At 49.7% G+C, this 17,351-nt stretch overlaps 1 protein-coding gene across 1 annotated transcript; it reads left to right on the top strand.

The window, feature by feature from the left end:
• The first annotated feature begins 206 nt into the window (after positions 1-206).
• Positions 207-17,021, top strand: mybl1 (v-myb avian myeloblastosis viral oncogene homolog-like 1). Its single transcript, XM_056584615.1, has 17 exons — positions 207-574; positions 3,390-3,489; positions 4,230-4,301; positions 5,650-5,742; positions 6,828-7,048; positions 7,477-7,566; positions 7,601-7,733; positions 7,969-8,043; positions 8,733-8,849; positions 10,055-10,309; positions 10,658-11,092; positions 11,466-11,599; positions 12,522-12,636; positions 12,951-13,067; positions 13,876-13,980; positions 14,570-14,722; positions 15,093-17,021. The coding sequence occupies exons 1-17, from the start codon at positions 552-554 to the stop codon at positions 15,219-15,221; spliced, it is 2,367 nt and encodes a 788-aa protein (XP_056440590.1). The 5' UTR covers positions 207-551; the 3' UTR covers positions 15,222-17,021.
• Positions 17,022-17,351: the final 330 nt, after the last annotated feature.

Here is a 17,351-nt window from a genome sequence, read left to right as displayed (position 1 = left end):
GTGGGAGCACCTGACGTCATTGGCTCCCGGGAGTGAGCCAATCACGTTAGGCGCTCAGACCCAGCCGCATTTAATCGCTCCCCCCAGGACTCGCTCCCCCCTTCCTGGCCAATGGGAGTAGAGGCCGCCTGCGCAGATTCAAACCCCCTCTGGAAGAAGGCTGGTCGGCGGGATTCGGCGGGATGAACAAAAATGATAATGTCGCGGAGGACGAGTTGAGACCAGTGAGGGAGACAGTGCAGCGCAGCGAGGCGTGCACCACCGCGGACCATTCGGAGTTTATTTATTACTAATCTGGCCATAAACGCGCGGGTCTAAATAAACGTGTTCTTATCAAGAATCTGTTTTAGTAGGGGATACACCAACGTTTATTTGGACGGGTGTTGAATGACCAAAACAATGGTTTTACAGTAGGAGCGGTTCGTGCGTAATGGTGTGGACTGCAGGATGGCGCGCCGTCAACACTCAGCTCATGTGGACTTCTAGAAGAGGACCGTCTCCTACCATTCGTCTCCTTCACAAAGCGTTCCGCACCGCAGCGGGCTGTCATCATGGACCACGTCAAGACGCGCAGGTGAGCGCGTCAATACGCCGTCAATAACCGAACCGCGAGGCTGTCAGTGGTTCAAGTGCGCCCCTTTAGTTGTTAAATATACATGTTGCAGACATGTACGCTGTTACATACGTGTTTTGTGTAAATGCTTGTGAGCCGTTTGGTTGACGTCGTCTCGGGTCTGTCAGATGTACTCTCGGATCTCGGGTCCGGTGTGCACCTGCTGTGGGTCCGTGCTCAGGACAAAGTAGAGCTCATAGAGTAAAGCAGGAGCCCTTAACATCCCCGTTGTACCAGGAGGTCTATACCATCCTGTGTTGGTAAACGATAGAGGAGATGTTTTTGTGTAATAAATAGCATGAATGAGAGTAAATAGGTTGTATAACCTAATAGCAGAGTCTAAATAGAGCCACACACACACGCACACACACACACGCACACACACACACTAGGCTACTGGAAAGTGATACAGCAGCTAGTTTTTTGTTTCTGCTTTGTTTATCGCCCTATTGTCCTTTTACAGCGAGATGCTCATCAGAAGCAGTTTAATTCAGCGTTCCTATTAATGTATTAACAATTTAATAATACATTTATAATAATAGTTTCATCTACCAATCTAAGGATTTTGCAGTCCGAAAAAAATCAACAATAGGCTAATAACAAATGAAATAATCTTAATATAAACATTCAGTACCGTAATACAGTAAATAAAGGTAAAAATAAATAAAAAAAATTAAATCAATGTTGGCCCTAAAAGAATAAATTAGACAAAGAGTGCACAATCATGAATTGCATGCAAATGAATCCATCAATGAATGATTTATGCTCTGATTGAGGGCTGGGCATTCATACACCCTGATGACATAACAGGCTGTTAACAGGCTGGCGCGTGTCGCCCACCCACCCCCCCTCCCCACCTCCTCGCCCCCCCCCCCCCCCCCCCCCTCCTCCCCACACACCCCCACCTCTGTGTTACCCCCTCCATCCCTACACCCCTCTCTCTTCCCCCCTCCTCACGCACACCCCCCAACCTCTGTGTCCCCCCCTCCCACTCCCCCACCCCCACCTCTGTGTCTCCTGGGTGGGGGGGTCGTGGGTGGGTGTGAGGAGGGGGGGATGGAATACAGTGGTGTCCCCAGCTTGAGGTTTGAACCCGTGACGTCCCGGTAATGTTCAGTATGTGGGTGAGGAAGGTCTGGATGGGCCTCAGACCGTTAGTGATGACATGTTCCTCAGCTCCTCCCCCCCCTCCTCTCTCCTCCTCCTCCTCCTCCTCCTCCCCCTCCTCCTCCTCCTCCTCCTCCTCCTCCCCTCCTCCCCCCCCCCTCCTCCCTCCTCCTCAGCTCCTCCCCCCCCTCCTCCTCCTCCTCCTCCTCCCCTCCTCCTCCTCCCCCCCCCCTCCTCCTCCTCCTCCTCCTCCTCCTCCTCCTCCTCCTCCTCCTCCTCCTCCTCCTCCCAGTGAAACACCTCCAGAGGAGAAAGGGCCTTTTGATGTGGGAGCACCTCTTTCCCCCTGCTCTGGGACCAGGGGGGGGGGGGAGAGAGGGATAGAGAGAGAGAGAGAGAGAGAGAGAGAGAGAGAGAGAGAGAGAGAGAGAGAGAGAGAGAGAGAGAGGGAGAGAGAGAGAGAGAGAGAGAGAGAGAGAGAGAGAGAGAGAGAGAGAGAGAGAGAGAGAGAGAGAGAGAGAGAAAGAGGCCCAGGCTCACTCTCTCATTTCCCTAATTGCGCTTGCGAGATCAATAGACCATATTACTCTGCCAGTTTCAGCTCTTTCATGGCAAGATACTGTATGAGTCCTTGGTTTGTATTTGTTTGTGTGTGTGTATGTGTGCAATAATGTGTATGTGTGTGTGTTTGTGTGTTTAAGGTTGTGTACGTGTGTGTGTGTGTGAATGTGTGTGTGTGTGTGGGTGTAAGTGCCTCTGTGCGTGTGAGTGTGTGTGCCTCTGTGTGCCTGTGTGTATGTGTGCGTGCGTGTGTGCACGATGTATTTGAGTGTGTGTTTAAGGATGTATGTGTGTTTGTTTAAGGATGTGTGTGATTAAGGATGTATGTGTGTGATTAAGGATGTGTGTGTGTGTGTTTAAAGATGTGTGTGATTAAGGATGTGTGTGCGCAGCAGTGTGTATTGCAGTGGGGTATATTATCCCAGCTCTCGGCCCTGGAGACGGTATTACCCGGCCACAAGATTTATACGAACACCGCTGAGGCAATTCCTTCACATGGTTCTTTGCGTTACCATAGATACCGTCTCTAACAATAACAACCCTGGCCGTGCCATGTGGCGGGGGCTGAGGTGACATCACATGTGATGTGGGGTTGCCCACTCGCTGCAGGGTCATAGTATGGTGCACAACTTCCAAGTTCTCTATGTCGTCGTTATGTACCCACGGTTTGCACCGAGGTTTCAGTGGAGGTTTTTCTGTTCAGCGTTGTCGGAGAATACTGTGCGATGGAAGAGCTCCACTGTTGCGTTGTGTTTTTTTCCTTCACAAATGAGAAAACACGCTACTTTGTATGTTTTGCAAAAGCGCCACTGTATGGAGTGGTCATGTTTCTAAAGTTGTCTGTCAATTGGTGGAGCAGAACACAACCAAGCTAGTTTACATTGTAGTTAAACTTACACACTGTGCTCTGCAAATCTTTATAAGTGTTGCATTTTTTTCAATATTTTCATATTTCATTGCATCACGACAAAGGTGTTTCATTTTATACAAAAAAAAATGTCATGGGAAACACGTCAACACGTCAACCGTCAAACACGTCACGTGTTTGACGGTTGGATCGGTGGCTGAAGCTTTGAAACTGTTCCCTGACGGCCGTGTTGTCTTCCAGTGATGAAGAGGATGAAGATCTGCACTCGACCGACCCGGAGAGCCGAGAGAAGAGCAAGGACAAGAGGCCGCTGTGTAAAGTCAAGTGGTCCCGGGATGAGGTGGGTGATCATCACCCTAACCCCTGACCCTAACCCGCCCCAGGGGTCCAGCCCGTAGCCCCTAGACTCTAGCTGTGGTTCAATGGTGTGGAGTGGTGGATTGTACTGGTACCCAGTTTGTTTCTGTTTTCTGGTCATCTGGTACGCTAACTAAAATGATTAAAACATGATCGAAATTTCCGTTTGATTTCCCTTGTTCACTATTACTATCTCAATAAGGGGGGGGGGGCTGTGGATCAGACTCTTACTAAGGGTATCGACCAAATTACGTCAATAATACATTTTTAATCAGTAATCTGTGCCGAATGTCTAATCTGTGCCGAGCGCAATCACCGCTTAGGGAGATAGAGAGAGATCGCTGTAGTTCAATGGGTGATCTCCAACACGGTCAGGGCGTTGGAGAGCCAAAGGAAATCCCACGTGCTTCCTCAAGCAGTGGTCACCTGCTATGGGGACGGACACGGGGCTGGAGTGATGGGTTTGAGAGGGGAGATGGAGGGGAGAGGAGAGGGAGGAAGGGAGGGAGAGGGAGGGAGGTAAGAAGAGAAGAGGGAGGTATGGATGGGTTTCATTTTGTGTCAATGTGAGAAACACTCACAATCTAAATTAATAACGATGTTGAAATTCAGAAGTTTGTACTGTGGTCCCGATCACAGCCGATCAAATGGACAGAAGTATATCCCAGACACCCAGGTTGGTATCTTGTGTATTAAACTCTGATTCTCTCTGTTAATTCCCAGGATGACAAACTGAAGAAGTTAGTGGAGCAGAACGGCACCGACTCTTGGAAAGTAATAGCCGGACATTTTACAGTAAGTAGCGTGAAGTCCTGGAAGAGATCCCCATTCTACCCTCCCTACCTGCTCTGGGCCTGGTATATCAATAACTCATCTTGGTCTACCTCGTTGTCTTGACTGGAAAAGTCATCTTTTAGCAAAAATCAAAAAAAATAAACTCTGAACAGTTGGAGCGTTGACGTATAAAGGCGACTTTCAGACCAAACCTTGCTTCCCAAATTGGATGGTTTTGAAAGTAATTAGGTCAGGACAAACTGTATTATGTAATTCGATATTGGCTAATTCAGGATTGGCAGAACCTGCTTCCCAATGCTTGGTTTCAAAGTCCGACAAGTTCCTAACAAAATGTGGCTAATATGAGCCAACTAGTTAACTTTCCTTTCACGTTCAAATATTTATTCCCCAGGCTAAACATCAGTAATCATATAACTGGTCACTTGTTCAACAGCATTTCATAACATTAACTTTTTGATTCCTCTCGGTGTGTATCGCCACCAGACACAACACCCTGTGTGGCCCATTAGCCCGCGAGGATCCATTAGCCCTAGCTTCAGCGCTAATTAGAGACATATCACATTAGCACCGGGGGGGGTGATTAGCTCAGTGGGGTGTCACCCCACCACAGCTGTCAAAGCGGGGAGAGCGTGAGGCCGATGGCGGTGGAGGTGGTGGAGGGGGTGGTGGTGGTGGTGGAGGTGGAAGGGGTGGAAGAGGTGGTGGTGGAGGTGGTGGTTGGAGGAGGTGGTGGTCAGGGTGATGGATATGGAGATGATGGTGATGGTGGAGGTTCTGGATATGGTGGAGGAGGTGATGGTGGTGTTGGAGGTTACAGTGGGCTGTTATGATAAGGTGCCTGCCGCAGGTGGTGGTGTTGGAGGAGGTGGCGGTGTTGGAGGAGGTGGTGGTGTTGGAGGAGGTGGTGGTTTTGGAGGAGGTGGTGGTGTTGGAGGAGGTGGTGGTGTTGGAGGAGGTGGCGGTGTTGGAGGTGGTGGTGGTGTTGGAGGAGGTGGTGGTGTTGGCGGAGGTGGCGGTGTTGGCGGAGGTGGCGGTGGTGGCTGGGGGCTGCAGTGTGCCTTAATGACGAGGTGCTGGCCTTGGTATTGGTGGAGGTGGTGGTGGAGGTGGAGGTGGTGGTGGTGGTGGAGGTGGTGGTGGTGGTGGAGGTGGTGGAGGTGGTGGTGGTGGAGGTGGTGGAGGTGGTGGTGGTGGAGGTGGTGGTGGAGGTGGTGGTGGTGGTGGTGGTGGTGGTGGAGGTGGTGGTGGTGGAGGTGGTGGTGGTGGAGGTGGTGGTGCCAGTGGCGGTGGTGCCTACAGCGTGCCGTAATGACGTGCTGTTCCTAATGACGGTGTCCTTGTGTCACAGGGGAGGACAGATGGCCAGTGTCAGCATCGCTGGCAGAAGGTGCTGAACCCCGAGTTGGTGAAAGGACCCTGGACAAAGGAGGAGGACCAGAAGGTAAGAGGAGACGCAGGGCGTGGCTCCTCCACCTCCTCCTCCACCTCCTCCTCCACCTCCTCCCCCAGCCTCCTCTGGGCGGAGGAGGAGGGGAGTAACCGATCCTGTGGAAGTATCTGGAAGGACAATAAAAGGTTTACAGTCGGAAGGAGGAGGATGTAAAAAAGAATGTTAAGAAAGGGTAAATCTGTTACCCTCCTCCGCGGAAAACTGGCCCTACGGGTTTCCCGCCAAAAAGACGGGCCGGACAGGTTTGCCGCCAAAATTCTCGACCGGGGCCTGAGTTTAGCTTTTCTTGGCGACGCGAATGCTCCACTACCTCATGGCTTTGCTCAACTCAGAGCTGCCAGGGCTCTGGTTTGAGAGGGGCCAGCTCTGAGGGCCAGACTCAGGGCCCAAAGCCATCTCCGTGTCTGAGAGCGTTTTTCCTTATACGGCACGCGGCTCTGACTGAATGTCGGGCATTCCTTCGTCATCCCGTTCCCCCCCCCCCCCCCCCCCCTCCTTGTTGGCATCGGGACGGAAACACAAACACATGCTCAGCTATCAATAACGAGAGCTGACGGGTGACCTCAGAGTCTCTCACAGCCAGCGTGTTCTGTCTTACTTCCATGTTCGCCTCGTGAACATTAATTTAACATTCATTCAAGCAGTCAGTGTGGCAGGTCTTGACCCAGAATTGGTTTGTTATGAACTCTTGTATTAATAAGGGAATATAAAAAAAAGGCAAATGTTTATAGAATGTATAAAGAAGTTTACATTCATTCAAGCTTTTGCGGTGGCAGTTTCTGTACCAAGATTGTTTAGTAATGAACTTTTCTGTTATTAAGGGAAAAGAAAAAAGGAAAATATTCACAGAATGTATAAAGAGTTTTACATTCATTCAAGCTGCGCTCTGGCAGTTCCTGTGCTGGCTCAGAATGGGTTAGTTATGAACATTCGTAGTAATAAAAAAAAAAAAAAAGGCAAATCTTCATTAAAGGACAAGGAAGTTTTCTTCTTGAATGGGTTAGGGTTGCCAGATTGGCCTATTGGCCAGCGTTGCCAGATTGGCCGTAATCCCTCTTTTCCTCCCCTGTGCCCAGGTGATCGACCTGGTCCATAAGTACGGGCCGAAGCGCTGGTCGGTGATCGCCAAGCACCTCCAGGGCCGCATCGGCAAGCAGTGCCGGGAGCGCTGGCACAACCACCTGAACCCCGAGGTGAAGAAGAGCTCCTGGACCCAGGAGGAGGACCGGGTCATCTACCAGGCCCACAAGAGGCTGGGCAACCGCTGGGCCGAGATCTCCAAGCTGCTGCCCGGCAGGTCAGAGCCCCCCCCCCCCCCCCCCCCCCCCGCCTGACAGCCACGCTTTTATTTTGAAGCCACTGAACAGGATGTGGGGACTCCACTCCCCACATCCTGTTCAGTGGCTTTGTTTACTTTGAAATGTTGGGATTAAATATTAGCAAAAGTCGAACATTGTGGTAAGGTCTTGAGCAAATGTGGTCACCATAGTTAATGAATACCATGAAAAGTAAAATAAATAATAATAATGAGAGGGGTTACTTTTTGATCAATTCAATACGATGAAGGTTTTTTACATCTAGTGCAGATGTAGACATGAAACTGAACATGACTTTTCTTTTCTCACACACACACACACACACACACACACACACACACACACACCACCACACACACACACACACACCCACACACACACAACCACACACACACACACACACACACAGGACGGACAACTCCATCAAGAACCACTGGAACTCCACCATGAGGAGGAAGGTGGAGCAGGAGGGGTATCTGCAGGACGGCTGCCGACCCTTCACCTCCTCCTCCTCCTCCTCTTCCTCCTCCCTCCTCCTCCTCCCACGCCAAGAGACGCCAGCACAGGCCCTGTCCCCCGGCTCCGCCTCCTCCCCCCCCACCTCCTCCTCCGTCAGACCACCAGCACTGCGACCACAGCCCCCTGGCCCTGACCGGCCCCAACCAGGTCCGCTGGGTTGATTAACACACGCACATCGCACACACAGAAGCACACACTCAGATTTACAGCACACACTCGCGCCCGCAACAACACTGACGCCTGCACGCACGCACGCACGCACGCACCCACTCACACACCTCACTTGAAAGGCTCCTTGGATAAAACCATCTGCTGAATTACATTTATAAAAATGAAATGTATTATTGAACCCGCTGGTGTGATCCCGCTGTGTGTGATATAGATGGGCGGATATCCTTACGACCAGCACACCGGACACCTGATCGAGAGCCTGCTGGACTCCTCTGGCTTCCTCTCGGTGAGTCTGGTTCACGTGGGTCTTGCGTCTGTGTGTCACCGTTTCTACGTGTCACCGTCACCTCTTTGAATCTTCTTCCACTGCTGCAGCTGTTATTTATTCAAAGGGAGAGTGAACCCAAAATTTGTCTTTTGTTTAGTTTTAAACGCGGTCATGTGTCTGATATGATCTTCCACATAGTAATCAATGCCGTTTTATCACCGTTACTGAAATAAGGGGAGTAATTAACCAATGTTTTTAACAGTTTGGGATCGTTCCACTCTGCTCTGAACGCAGGTGGCGTTCTTCTCGTAAACTCTTTGTCGTCATAACGATGATGTAGGGGGCGTGTCATAACCAACATCCCTGATTTTAAGACTTATGAATAACGATGGTACTACAGGAGTAGAACAAAGTTACCGTGGGTCGTAACCATAGGGATTACACAGCCCAAAACTATCGACTTTTATTGCATATTGTTCGAAATCCAGCAGAAACTGGGGGTTCACTCAAACTTCAAATCACTAACCTTTGTCTTCAAATCCAGAATGTAAACTTCTCCTCTTTACTTCTTCCCGGAGGTGGACGATAAGATTCAATCTGATAATTAATGAATGTATAAAACCTTCTCTTTTTCCCCCCTGGTCTCCTCTCCTCCTTGATTCCTCCTTCCTCCTCTCCTCTCTCCTCCCTCGGTGTGTCTCCTTCAGCCGAGCTCCCTGGACGACCCAGACAGAGAGCAGCGAATCAAAGAGCTCGAGCTGCTGCTTATGTCAGCAGAGACTGAGGTCCGTCGCCGCGACGACCAGCGACGGGCCCCCCCCCTCGTAAGAGCCCCCCTCTGGCGCCCGTCGGCCCGCTGTAGTTTTTGGCCTGCTGTAGTTCTAGTCTTGCTTTAGTTTTTTGACCATTTGTAGTTTTTAGCCTGCTGTAGTTTTTAGCCTGCTGTATTTTTTGGCCCACTGTAGCTTTTTGGCGTGTTGTCATTTTTTGAGCCTGCTGTATTTATGGCCCGCTGTAGTTTTTGGCCTGCTGTAGTTTTTGGCCTGCTGTAGTTTTTGATCTTTTGTAGTTTTTGTCCTGCTGTAGTTTTTAGCCTGCTGTAGTTTTTGGCCTGCTGTCGTTTTTGGCCTGCTGAAAATGTTGGCCTGCTGTAGTTGAAGTGTGCGTAGTTTCTTTGCAGCGTTCGAAATTATGTTGCACTGACGTTTGCTAGCTTGCGTGCACGTGCGTCAACACAGCAAACGTGCTAGTAGTGTTAGCTTCTGTAGCTGCTATAGCTAGCCTTCCTTCCTCCCCACATCAGGGCTGTGATGTGGGGAGGAAAAATCTCCCCATCCCTCCATTAGCATCTTCTCAACCTTTAGCCGCCGCTAGCTCTCACTAAACCTCCCCAATCCACCCTCTCCCCCATCCTCCCCCCACATGCCTCCCCCATGCTCAGCCGGGTGGCTGTGAACTCTTCTTGGTGCTCCTTGTCTTTCTGTACAGTTTCTTAACCCTCTTTCCGTACCCCCATCATCACATGACCCTATTTCCTGTCTTATTCGTTCCTGCTGATTGGTCGAGCCTCAAAAGGGGGATTATACGGTGAATGTCATTGGTCGTTGAGAGTTCATGAAAAGTCCAAACACTGGAACAAATACAAACAGTATTAGTAACTTTTGATGTATTATAACTAATGGATGTACTAATATGGATGCTGGAATTGGATATCAGTCAAATACATGCCATAAATAACCAAATTAAAATCTAAAGAAAAGCTATTCTAACTCTCCCAAACCTAAACAATTTGACCAAACTGAGGCTTGAAACACTGAAGCCCTGCTCTGTGTTGACTGAGGCATCGTCAATAACACACAGTATTGGTACATCCCGAGTTACAACAACAACAAGGTTACTATTCAGCATCTAGTCGACGAGTTGACTCCACTACCCAGCATGCATCTGTCACGACCCCTGCCTCCCCGCTGGTGGGCGTGTCCACGGCCCGGCCCTCTAACCCCCGGCCCCTCCCTCCAACCCCCTGTAGAGCGTGGAGCAGCAGCTCTTCTCCTGGTCCGACGGGCCCCTGACCCCCACTGGGACCCCCCCCAGCAGCACCAGCAGCCAGGAGGACCAGGAGGCCCCGGGGCCCTGGAGGGGGGCCCCCCACCAGGGAGAGGGACCCCCCGCGGGGCCGCTCCCCGTCTCCCCCAGCAAGTTCCTGGCGGCGGAGGCGAGCACGGTGCTGTCCACCCTGCACACTATCCCCGAGTTCGCCGAGACCATGGAGCTCATCGACTCGGTGAGTGGGGGGGAGGAGGGGGGAGAGAGAGAGGGGGAGGGGGGAGAGAGAGGGGGAGGGAGGGAGGGGGAAGAGAGAGAGGGGGTTAGGTGGGAGAGGGGAGAGAGGATGGAGGGGGGGAGATGGGAGGGAGAGAGAGAGACTAACTACTAGAAACTAAATCGTGCAGCACACGTGTACTTTCTTACCTTACACTTTGATTTTGCTGAGAAGATGCTTTGGAAAAATCCTCTTGAGAGTGGCTTATTATGAATGTGAATGACCAACATGGACGCCGGTGGAGCCTTTGAGGCTCGCCGCCAGCCTCCAGCAGACACAGAGACCGGGCGTATTGAAGACCCAGTGCAGCTGTGCTCCTCTCTCCAGGACCCCATGGCGTGGAGCGAGGTGGCCAGCTTCCACCTCTCCGACGGCGGGACGCCCCCCCGGAACGCCAAGGGAGCCTACTCCCCTCCTCCTCCTCCTGAGGCGAGAACCACGACGGAGCAGCAGGAGCAGGAGGACGAGGAGGAGGAGGAGGAGGAGGAGGACGTCCGCTACACCGTCCACGCCTTGGCCGCCGTCTCCGGCAGCCTCGGCAAACAGCGCACCCCGCTGGGCCCCGGCCGGGCCCCGACGCCGGGCCCCAACGCACCCAGGCCCGGGCAGACGTCCCTGGGTCGCGTGAGGAGGAGGACGGGGCAGTCCCCCATGTGCGACCGCACCTGTCCGTCCTTCCTGGAGAACGTCCAGGTGTCCCCCAGGAAGACGCCCAGCAAGGGCCTGCCCTTCTCCCCGTCGCGGGTGAGACGAGCTCAAGGGTTACAGTGTTGTTTTAGTATCGTTAATCTGTAAAATACTTTAAGAGAACATGCAGGAAACCATGACCTACTTACACTTACTTTGATTCTAGTCTTAGAATCAAAGTAAGTGTAAGTAGGTCTTCAGGTACTTCACAGAACATGTGTCTGAAACCTCAGCTCACAGTCGGACATTTGGGATTGCATGTTTCCATATCTGGTGCCACCATCGTCTGCAGTCACATTGTAACCTGACCTCTCTCTGTCTCTCTGTCTCTCTCTCTGTCTCTCTCTCCCCCCCCCTCTCTGTCTCTCTCCCTCCCTCCCTCTCTCTCTGTCTCTGTCTCTCTCCCTCTCTCTCTCTCTCTCCCCTCCAGCTCTTCAACATGTCGGGGGCTGACCAGCTGTGGCTGGACCACCCGTCCTACACCTCCACGCCCGTGTGCGGGCAGAAGGGTCTGCTGACCACGCCCAGCCACACCCTGCCCAAGAGCCAGAAGGAGAACGCGGGGTATGGGCCACCAGTCAGGGACACTCTATTAGTGTGGCCGCAGTTACACTCCGGGCCCAAACGTAGGAACCTTCGGAATACGTTTTCAGTGACCGATAAAAAGGCTTCTTATGCCGCTTTTCCACTGCATGGTACCAGCTCGACTCGACTCGACTCAGCTCGCATTTTTGGCGTTTTCCAACGCGAAAACAAGGTATCTGGTACCTGAAGTGGCTGCTCTTTTTTAAGTACCGCCTCGCTCTAGGTTCCAAGCGAGCTGAGCCGATGCTAAAAGGTGACGTCGGCAGACGGCGGCCACTGATGGGCCAGTAGAGTGGTGCGAAGTAACGAGAGCGCATGGCAACCATGCTGGTAACCGTCATAGCAGCGCCGCAAGCCCATATTACCACTTCTTCAAACTCTTCAACATGCCAGCTAATAATAGTACTGGTACGCTGTCCCCATTGTTTTTATGTGGGTTCTGTCCATGTGGGGGTTGGTAGGTGTCGTTTGCGGCAAGTACAAAAATCGTCACGGCCCTTTAGCGCAGCCGGACCCCCCCACGTCCAGGAGGTACTATTTGCGGTGGAAAACGACCAGTGCTGCAACCGTTGTCGATTGTGCGAGTACGGTCGAGTCGAAGTCGAGCTACATGTGCGGTTGGAAAGAGGCATTAGTGTGGGACAGGCGGTCTTACGTTTTGGTCGTAACGAGTTTTGTTTCGTTTGCGTAACGTCGCTCGCTGTAGATCGTAGTCCCATCCCCCGATTTTTATTCCGATGTTTGTGTTATAGTGTGGACAGATGTGTGCTACGTTTTTGTTGTTTTTGTCGTACCGAGTTTGGTTCCGTTTGTATAACGTCTCTCGCTGAAGATTGTGGTCATGTTCACCGATCTTTATTCCGATCTTTGTGTTTTTTCGGACGCTGTGTGCCTCCCGTAGCTCCAGGACTCCGAAATATCGGAAGACTGTCATGATCCCGACTCCCAGGACGCCGACGCCGTTTAAGAACGCTCTGGCGGCGCAGGAGAAGATGCACGGGCCGGTCAAGATGGAGGTGAGGGTCGCCATATTATTGGCCTATCGTAAACCCAACGGTTTAAACGGTTTTAAACCGACTAAAATATGTTAGTCCTGTAACAAAATAGCACTGAAAACTCAGTAATGGATATCGGCATTAACATCGGCCCTGTTCACATCAGCTTCCGATTAAATAAACCCTATGGACATACATCCCTTATATTAATTGATATTAGTAATATTATCGATATTAATTAATAATGTGATTGATATCTAACCTCATACGGTTGTGTTTGTCTGTGTGCGTGTGTGCGTGTGTGTGTGTGCGTGTGTGTGCGTGTGCGTGTGTAGCCCCAGCCCCTGGCCTTCTTGGAGGAGGACATCCGGGAGGTTCTGAAGCAGGAGACCGGAGCCGACATCTTCATCCGGACGGACGCCCAGCCGGAATACGACTCCTGGAAACACAACGTAGGCGTTCCTCCCCTTCCTCTGTCTGTCTGTGGAGGATGAGCTCACAGCTGGTCTAAAACCTCTGTTACATTAGAACCATTACGGTAATTCCACTGTAACTAAAGCAGTGGTTCTAAAACCTCCGTTACTTTAGAACCATTACGATAATTCCACTGTTACTACAGCAGTGGTTCTAAAACCTCTGTTACATTAGAACCATTACGGTAATTCCACTGTAACTAAAGCAGTGGTTCTAAAACCTCCGTTACTTTAGAACCATTACGGTAATTCCACTGTTACTACAGCAGTGGTTCTAAAACCTCCGTTACTTTAGAACCATTACGGTAATTCCACTGTAACTACAGCAGTGGTTCTAAAACCTCTTTTACTTTAGAACCATTATGGTAATTCCACTGCAACTAAAGCAGTGGTTCTAAAACCTCCGTTACTTTAGAACCATTACGGTAATTCCACTGTAACTACAGCAGTGGTTCTAAAACCTCTGTTACTTTAGAACCATTACGGTAATTCCACTGTTACTACAGCAGTGGTTCTAAAACCTACAACTGCTGGAATTACCGTAATGATTATAATGTAACAGGTTTCCAGGAAACTGGTTTTTAGCACTTCAGAACTGATGGTTTGTTCTCCAGTTGAAGGGAAGTATGACTTAGGCCATACATTTGATTATTTTGGTTATCTTAAATGGCTTGATCTTAGGGAATCAATACATACTCTTGGGAGAAGTGGACCCTGGCTTAGCGCTAAGGGTTTGAATCTTGGTGTGGGTGTAGAGGTGACTCTGTTGGTCTGTCTCCCCCCTCAGATGAGCGGGCCGGCCAGGAAGGTGAGGAAGGCCCTGGTTCTGGACCCCTGGGGGAAAGACTGCCTCCACGTGGAGCTGTTTGAAGACCCACTCAACACTGCCCAGGTAGGACTCACCCAGGGGCCGTTTCTATTGGCTCGTCCTATTGCTGCGTCACCTGGTTGGATCGCTTCCGGGGGTCCACGCCTGAGATACACCCCCCAATCATAGCTGAGAGATGCCGATTGATAGACTCAAGGATTGCTCGGTCTTTCTTGAAAGAGTAAACATACACCTGGATCAAACAGTTAACAAAGGACCATGTCAATTCCAATTAGGGCATTTGGCAGACACTTTTATCCAAAGCGACTTACATCGGTTAATACACACATTGACACACCGACGGCAGAGTTGACCATGCGAGGCGACAGCCAGCTCGTCAGGAGCAGTGAGGGTTAAGTGTCTCGCTCAGGGACTCCTCAACACTCTAGGAGGAGGAGCCTGGGCTCGAACTAGCAACCTTTTGGTTACCAGTCAACCCGCTCTAGCTCCTGAGCTAAGCCGAACCCAATGCCTTGTTTTTAACAGTTATACTCGAGCGTAAAGAGTAACCAATGTTCCTTGTGTCAGTATAACTGACACCAATGCTACTGTCTTAAACAATATAAACACACTAGAGAGGGTATTTAATAAACCTTTATGGACACGTTCCCAGGTGGCGTCGGAGAGTCTCCTGAGCAGCTCGTTGCTCATGACGCCCGCCTCGGAGAGAGGGGCCCCGGCCGGGAGGGACAGGGCCCCTCAGCATCGCCACGGCAACCAGAGGACAAAGAGGACGTCGGCCTCCCACAGGACCCCGCCGCGACCGGTAGGCAGACCCCTCTCTCTAGCGCAGAGCCGTTCATTCTGCTGAACGCTGAAAGAATTAGGTTGATATGAACTGTTTGCATCATTGTTCAACAGCTTTAGCACTTTCTTTTTTTTTTTAAGTCGACCATAGCAGAGACCAGAGAGACGCACGTTTTAAGACATAAAGCCAAACAACATAAGAAAACAAAAGACACACAACATATTTTCTTGACGGGTACAGACCTGCCGACGAGGAAGTTCAACGCGGCTCTAAAATCATGTCCTGCCACTCTCTCTCACACACACACACACACACACACAGACCAGCCAGTCACTGGTCTGTGTCCCTGGTCCGTTAGACCCCCCTGACTCTCTTTCTCCCCCCCCAGGAGAGGAAGGACTGGGAGGCGGTGGTCTACGGCAAGACGGAGGACCAGCTGATCATGACAGAGCAGGCCAGGCAGTACCTGAAACCCTACCCCATCCCGGGCTCCACCGCCCGGACCCTCGTCCTCTGAACGGCCACCCCCCCCCCCCACCACCATCCAACCCTACACCCTTGTTGCTAAGGAAACAGAAACAAAGTTCTTCCGTCACGACGAGAGGCGCTTTTTCGACAACAGCAAGAGGCAGAAGGATAAACTGTTGAATCTGGAGTGGGGAACGTTTTGGGCTTTTTACAATTTCTAGGGTTTTTATAATTTTTTCTGGACGGAGCAGACTCAACTGCCACTTACGTCAGCTCCAAATACAATGTCGTTATTATTTTCCGTTTTCTAGGTCACTGCCAAGATCCCCCTCTCAACCGCCGATTGGCCGGTAGTTCGGTCTGTTTGTGTCTCCGCTTCGTACCAGTTGGGTACTGGTTGTACTGGTTTTGTTTTGCTGTGATGGTGACTAGGGCTGGGTCTCGTGGCCAATTTCCTAAATCGATTCGATTTCGATTCATAAGGTTCTGAAACGATTAATCACGATTCGATTTGATTCAATCTGCTCTTGAATAATGAAAATGGCTCTCTTCATCTTAAACAACAGGTTGTAAGTGCAAACTTGTAAATTGGACAGTTTAAACTTGAGCTGTAAACAAAATTGTCTCAAGTCTCAAAAGTGCAATTTTGAAATTAGAAAGGAATTGCAAGTGAAAGTGTACTTAAACTACAACAATCCATCACTGAAAATTGCATTAAGGCATTGTTTATTAAAGTGCAAAAATAATAATAATGGTAACAACTAAAAAAATAAATTAAAAAAAACTCTAGCTCATGCCCTATGAATCGATATTGCAAAATTGAAATGAAATCGATTTTTTTGCCCAGCCCTAATGTTGACGCCTCATGCACATACTCTCGGCTGTAGATAGAGATAGTTCATAATTAGCCTTGGCTACTTGTGAGCTTAATATTTTTAATATATTTGTTGAATGAAAGAGAAGAAGACTTTTAATATGTTAACGCTGTTCATTAGGTGTGTCTTCCAAGCTTTGTCGAGCTGAGGTCTTCCATAAAACTCACGATGACTAAAGGTTACAGGAATGTTGTGTGATCAGGAAATAGTGCTAACTTTATTTTCTTTTTAAAAAGTTCACCTTTTTGATGTTAAACGGTTTGTAAGACCCCTGGATATTTGTTAAAGTTCTCTCTGTCCTGATGGAAGCCTGACATTATTTGTGTTCATCTCCCCCCCCCCTCGTGATGTACGCACGCTCTGAAACTGGCCAGTTGACCAACCATTGAAATCCATTACCTCTCCCCTAACAGTATCTTTTTTTTATTTGTCCTAACCAAGTTAATGCCTACGAAATGCTGGATTCGTTAGTTTTTGGACACAGGGGAGTTCGTATGGGCTTTCTTGTGTTTGACAGAACAAAGAAGCAGCTATAAGAGCGGCTGAGCACTCGATTATTAGAATGGACGTCAATGACCGGTCAACTGCCAGATTTCAGACTGCACACACACAGGGAGAAGGGGATGAGTTGAACAGAAATCATGGCTGATTCACATCTCGACAGACGATGTTAACAATCAACTTTCACCAAATCAGCAAAAGTTCTTGAAGGAAACATTTTTATCGTTTTCGTTCAGTTTTGTTTTATTTCATGAAGAATGCTATCCCGATGGATATCATGTATTTGGCAGACGGAGACAGGAAGCTGTCATTATTGCACTACCAGGGAGTTTCCTGTTGGATAAAGAAAGGCAGGTTTTTTGAGGGAAACTGGTTTTAGCACTTCAGAAATTATGGTTTGTTCGCCAGTTGAAGGGTAGGACTGAGGCCATAGTGCTCTGTGGATTTTTTTATTTTATTATCTGAAATGGCTTAATCTTCGCGACTCTCACTCATATTCTTGTGGAGACAGTCGATCCTGGCCTTAGGATTGCCGTTTAAACCCCTCTAAAATAAGGAAATAACCGATAACTTCTAAAGCCAACTGTTTTTTCTCAAAGAGGAGGAAACCAGTTTGAAGGTTCCTGTGTGAGTCTGATAGACCAGTATGTCCTGGTCAGACCACACTGAGACTGACTCACAGTCAGAGGGAGGGCTGAGCTATTTATTTAACGTCTACTAATTTATTTATTTTTAAAGAAAAAAACAACAGAAATTTAAGAAACTATTGAAGAATTCTATTTTCTTTTTTTTCCTCGCTGTTG

This window comes from Gadus chalcogrammus, chromosome 23 (assembly GCF_026213295.1).
Source record: "Gadus chalcogrammus isolate NIFS_2021 chromosome 23, NIFS_Gcha_1.0, whole genome shotgun sequence".
Classification (NCBI taxonomy): Eukaryota; Metazoa; Chordata; class Actinopteri; order Gadiformes; family Gadidae; genus Gadus; species Gadus chalcogrammus.
This window is presented reverse-complemented; position numbering and strand designations above follow the sequence as displayed.

What these genes read in the sequence shown, in the direction of transcription:
- mybl1 (XM_056584615.1), top strand. Translation starts at nt 552, where the DNA reads ATGGACCACGTCAAGACGCGCAG. An exon ending in AGCCAGAAGGAGAACGCGGG is followed by an intron (nt 11,600 to 12,521) that starts GTATGGGCCACC and finishes TGCCTCCCGTAG; the next exon opens with CTCCAGGACTCCGAAATATC. An exon ending in ACGGGCCGGTCAAGATGGAG is followed by an intron (nt 12,637 to 12,950) that starts GTGAGGGTCGCC and finishes GTGCGTGTGTAG; the next exon opens with CCCCAGCCCCTGGCCTTCTT.